Raw genomic sequence first — 5,649 nt, 5'->3', positions numbered from 1 at the left:
AGTGTCTGAACCTCATAAACAACCTACCCAAGCTTCATTACTATGGGGGTGATGGTGCAGTATCACCACCAGCTCCACGGGATATAATATAAGTAAACTTTGTTGAAACATGCAAGATTCAGAAACACTGAAATATTGTTCAAACATGCAAGATTCAGAAACACTGAAATATTGTTCAAACATGCAATCCAAAAACACATAAACATAGAAAATGTTTTTTGTTTACCAGTAACTTAGAAAATTAAGTACGATTATATAGCTGCTATTAATCAAAAGGACATGAGACATTGTAGAGAATTCTAGTGACGAAGTGTGGCACTCTTGCATGTCTTGAAGCCTAAGAAGGTTGAGGCAAATGGGCAAGAGAGGTAATCTCATCCTCCCCCCAGATATCTTCATAGGGTCCATCTGGTTGTCTGCTGGGAGTAGTGTCTCTACCATTGATGCATCTCAGGCACGATCCTCTTTCACAGTATAATAGCTTTTCCACACTCGAGGCTGGAAAACGCCTTCGTAGCTCCCTAATGTCTACAAATACGGTGCCCGGATATGCTGTATCCATGATCAGACTATGGCATATATTCACCTTCTCCAAATGTTCTAAGAATCTCAGCACACAGAACAATGCCTTCACGCTTGTTGCTACAGTCCTTATGCTCAGTATCTTCAACTTGGGGGTGTGTTTAGCCATGGCTACAGCATGCTTTTCTTCAAAGTAGCAACCCTGAGAAAATTTCATCTCAGTGATGTTGTTGCAGTATTTGCCAATAGCTAGCAATGTGTAATAACCCGAGACACCAGAGGTAATGGTAATGGACTCTAGACAACTCCATAAGCTCATTACGGTCTCCACTACTCCTCTTGAGAAATCACCCGTCTCTGGTAGAACAACTCGTTTCAGTTTAGGGGTCCTGCAAAACAAAAAGAAGCATTTAACTTACAAACATAGAACGGTTTTATAATAACCCACATGCATGCTAAAAGGGTAATTCAGAACGAGAGAATCCTTACCCTTGTGCTACAAGGATGAACTGTTCATTCGTTAAGTAAACATAAAAGTTGAATATAAGGCAGGTAGTACTTCCATTACTCAGATCAAGAACATGTTTCAAGAATTGAGTCATCTTCAAACTCGAGTGCCTGTAAGCTTCAATTTTATTGAGAGGTTTTCTGAAACAGTAAGAGCCGAGTGTGGAGAGATCAATCTTGTTCCAGAGAGATGGCTCACGAGAAGCTTTGTTCCAGGATTTGCAAACTAGGGAGGCAACTGCAACATCCACAACGTTAAGGCATAAAAATATTTTTACCAGAATCTCATGCATCAGATCATTATTCGTGTTCCGGACATTTCCAGCACTTGATTTCATTTTCTTCATTTCTTGACGTTTTCCTGCAAATATATGAAACTTTTTACACAATCATTTTCACTTTTTTCATGAATAAGGAACTCCAAATCAAATAATGAAGAAAAATCCTACAATCTCTATATTAAAAAATAATGTGTGAATACCCCTTGTATATGGAGAAAATACAGTGGTGGGATTGTAAAGAACATGTGAAGCCATGTGCAAGGAGAGAGACTCTATACTAAGCAAGGAGATTTGGTGTTTCTTTAGCTTTTGGTCTCGAATCTATTGTTGTTCTTGACATGGTAGGAATTAATGAAGTAACAGATTGAAAGATTCTAATAATTGTTCATATAATTTTTGCACAATATTGCAGTAACAATAGATATCAAGGAAACAAAGAAGTCTACAAATCTAGTAAAAGTAATTCGATAAATATTATCACGAATTCATTAATCACATTAATACAAAAGAAAGAAATTTTTCATCAGATATTTTCATCATTAGAAAAGCAGAAGAACTTATTGTTGTGAAAAGTATGTCTAATTGTTGATGCACTGAGAAACGCAAAGATATTGTTATAGGTTATATCGATTACACACATTATGGTTAAAAGACTATGATAATTTTATCTTAAATTGTCATTGTAACTTTATTTAATAATGACGTGCTAATATGAAGTTTGCATGAAATAGTGATAATAGAGATAGCATAAGCATAGAAATAAAGCACGACAATGATAAGAAGAACAACATATACAACGACAATGGCAGAAGTGACAGTATTGGTGGTAGAAAGTGTGTGCAAGGAGTGAAAGAGGGGTTGCATGAATAGTTACAAAGTGAGGACACGACAATTGGTGGACAACATCAACAATGAGCTCCAAAGTTCCAATGGCAAGAGAGAAAAGAATAAAATGACAACTGCGCTAATTTTTATTTTGGGTAGAAAGAAGGGGAACAACGACAGTTATGCAAAAGATCATCGTAGTTTCTCAATTTTTTAACTTTTAATGATGGTTCTATATGGAATCGATGTTATTGTTCTCAATTTTTTTATTTTTAACGAAGATTATAAATCAATCGTCACTAAAAAGTTGTTTTTATTTACAAAACTATTATCATATATGTTTTTACGATGGTGGATCTAAAACCATAGCTAAAATTAGTTTTAGAATCAAAATTTTACATTAGTACACCCATTAAATCTAATGAAATTACTCAATATTTTTAAATTCTTTTGTCATATTATTTAAAAATATTATGTCTCTTAACGTAAAATGAAAAAAAAATAAAGAAATTTATATTTTTTTTATAAAAAAAAATGAAATAAATATGGGGACATTTTAGGGATGTTTTAGAGCTATTACAAAGAAACACCTCCAAATCTCTTGAAAACAATCAAAATTTGTATATATCAACCCGAATTTATGTTATTTTCAAAACATTAAGAGTTATATCTTATTGAAACTAGGATCGAGACTTGAAGCGATGTTTAATGTTGACAAAACTTAAATGTTTTTTTTGATGTAATGTTGTGTAATAATTTAGGATATACATAAATAATATGGGTTTGCATAATTTTTGTGTACATTATGATTTTACATAATAACTTTGAGATCGTGTGAACTCCACTTAATGTAATTGGTTCAATTTGGGTTAAATTAGCTCATTCTAGGGTTATTTAACAAAAAAAAAGTGAACAAAATTGAAAAATGAGAGTAAATTGGGAGAAAGAGGGAAAATGAGAAAATTGGAAAAAAAAATCGTTTGGTTTAGGATTATAAATTCACCCAAATTTAACAAGTAGACTGAATAAAATTTAAATAATAAAGAAGTAATTGAATAAGAAAAAAAAAAGATTGAGAAAGAATGCAAACCTCTAAAGCTTTGAATGGATTGGGAGGAGATAAACTACTTGCAAATGGTGGTGGGAATAAAGGAGATTTGGAGGAAGAAGGAAAAAGGTTTGAAGCCTTTCCTAAAAGTAAAACAAAGTAGTATAAGAGGAAAAGGTGAGAGAAGAAGAGAAAAGAGAACTCACAAATACAATTTGGTGATAATGTTGACTCAAAAGGTGTTATTTATTTGCTATGTTAGGATAAAATTTTAAACACTCACGAGAAAAAATCTCAACTCACTTTATCTCTCTAAACTTCGTTCAATATAAAAACATTAATAAATGTTTTAAACAATAAAAAATATAATATAAAATTTTAAAATATTATTATTTATATAGATAATTTTAAGAAATCATTAATTCATTTAATATTTTTAACATAATAAATGCAATTAATAAATATTTTTTATTCATATAATAGATGCATGCATGTAATAAATTAAATATTAATTAAAGCGTTTTATTTAATAAATATAATAAATAACATTTAAGATTTTCACATAAAAAATTAAGACTATTATAAATACAAGTAATAAGTATATTTTATTTATTTACAAAATTTGTAATAAATTAATATTAAGGTAATGGTTATTTTTAATAGATGTGTTTGGATTGAAGAGGAGATTTGTGGGGAGAGGAGGGAGTGGATTTGTGAGGATTAGAGAGGATGTGTGAGGTTGTTTGGATTGAGAGATGATAGAGTGAATTTGTGAGGATGGTTTATTGTAAGTTTACAAATTTATTCTTGTTATTAAAAAATATTTGAATAATGAATTATGATTCTTTTTGTGTGTAGGTTTGAATTAATTAAATTTTTCTAATATATAATATTCATAATTACTTTTATTTTTAATAAAAAATTAAAAAATATAGTAGAAAATATTTTTGTGTTAAATTGAAATAAAATTATTAAATATATTAAAATTTATGAAAATAATATTTATTATTATATTCATTTATTATTTTATGTAACTATATGTATATTGTTAATATTATAATTTTTATTTTATTTTATTATTTATAATTGTATGTTGTTATTAATAGTATAATTAAATATTTTTGAAATTATAAATAAATTTAAGTAATATTTAATTTTGTATATTGTAATAAAATGCATGCACAAGGGTATTTTGGTAAAATACAACAATCCTACATAAATCCCCACAAATCTCTTCATTTTGTGAAGAATGAACAAAGTCTTCCACCCTCTCCCCCATCCACTCCCCCACTCTCAAAACCATGAAAACGAGCACAAAAAATACCCTCTCCCTCCTCATACTTGGAAGCAGACACACCCTTAAAAGTCATTGAGCGTTTCAACATAAAATTCATTTATGGTGTGTTTGGATTGGGGAAAAGATTTGAGAGAGTGGATTTGTTTGGATTGGGATATCTTATACTAGATTTGTGAGAAAAATTTATTGAACTTTGTGAGTGATGTTATGGTTGTGTGAAATTTTTTTATTTTTTAAAAGGTGTAAAATGTATATTATAAATTAATTTTAATTTTACTATTATTTATTTTTATCATTATTAATTATTATTTATAATTTATAATTATAGTTATTATTTCATAAATTAATTATTAATATTTTTATTTAATTATCATTTTATATATTTATTAATATTTTAATAATTATTATTATTTATATTATGTGAAGAAATAACATTGATTCGTGAGTTCAAAAGGCACATTCTTCTTAATTCTTTACATATATGCGAAAGAAAATAACACTGATACAGTTTCGTCTCGATATTTTAATGCTTTTTTATTTCTTGATTCGTGTGTTTTCAGTGTATTTCTTCACCTTCTAAAATTTCGTCATTGGATAAAAAATACCATTAAAAGGAATTTATGTGTGATGCAATTAAGTTTTTAAATCTTATGATAGTAACATTTTGTTCTATTGGCAACAACATTTATATATATTTTGTGTTTAGTGTGGATTCTCAGTGGTGTTCCGAGGATTATATTTAGTTCTTGGTTAAGAGTTAGTATAAATTTTTTGTGTGATTTTTTCTATCTTTATTCTTTTGTGATATTATTGTTTTTTAGTTTTTTACAATAATTCAATCTCTTAATTAAATATAACAACTAGTTTATATTATATTTTTTTATGTTTGCTTATCTTTTTGGAATCGATTTAATAATGATTTTAGTTAGTTGATTTTTATGAATATGAAAAAGGAATAAAATTAACTTAATGATAAGTGCCTAATTTTAGTAATATTTCATATTAAAATATAGAAATTGAGGAGTATTAATTGCTAAAATATTTATTTCCAAATTTGGTGTTAATTTCATGTTTTCAGTAAAGAATGGAGATTTGGACTAAAGAAGAATGATATAAGCTAAAAGGAGAAAGCTTGAAGGCTCAAAACACACAAAAAGAACAAAAAAGTC

General features: G+C 28.4%; 1 protein-coding gene across 1 annotated transcript; it reads right to left on the bottom strand.

Moving 5' to 3' along the window:
* Nucleotides 1–337: 337 nt before the first annotated feature.
* LOC137823675 (F-box/LRR-repeat protein At3g48880-like) lies at nt 338–1,565 on the bottom strand. Its single transcript, XM_068628900.1, has 3 exons — nt 1,511–1,565; nt 1,012–1,390; nt 338–911 (listed from the first exon to the last, which is right to left on the bottom strand). Exons 1-3 carry the CDS (start codon nt 1,563–1,565, stop codon nt 338–340), a joined length of 1,008 nt encoding a protein of 335 aa, XP_068485001.1.
* Nucleotides 1,566–5,649: the final 4,084 nt, after the last annotated feature.

The sequence above is a fragment of the Phaseolus vulgaris genome, chromosome 8 (assembly GCF_000499845.2).
Source record: "Phaseolus vulgaris cultivar G19833 chromosome 8, P. vulgaris v2.0, whole genome shotgun sequence".
NCBI classification, from domain to species: Eukaryota; Viridiplantae; Streptophyta; class Magnoliopsida; order Fabales; family Fabaceae; genus Phaseolus; species Phaseolus vulgaris.
The sequence above is the reverse complement of the archived record's forward strand: the minus strand, read 5'-3'. Positions and strand labels throughout refer to the sequence as shown.

What these genes read in the sequence shown, in the direction of transcription:
- LOC137823675 (XM_068628900.1), bottom strand. Translation starts at nt 1,565, where the DNA reads ATGGCTTCACATGTTCTTTACAATCCCACCACTGTATTTTCTCCATAT. An exon ending in ATTTTCTCCATATACAAGGG is followed by an intron (nt 1,391 to 1,510) that starts GTATTCACACAT and finishes ATATATTTGCAG; the next exon opens with GAAAACGTCAAGAAATGAAG. An exon ending in TTCATCCTTGTAGCACAAGG is followed by an intron (nt 912 to 1,011) that starts GTAAGGATTCTC and finishes TTTGTTTTGCAG; the next exon opens with GACCCCTAAACTGAAACGAG.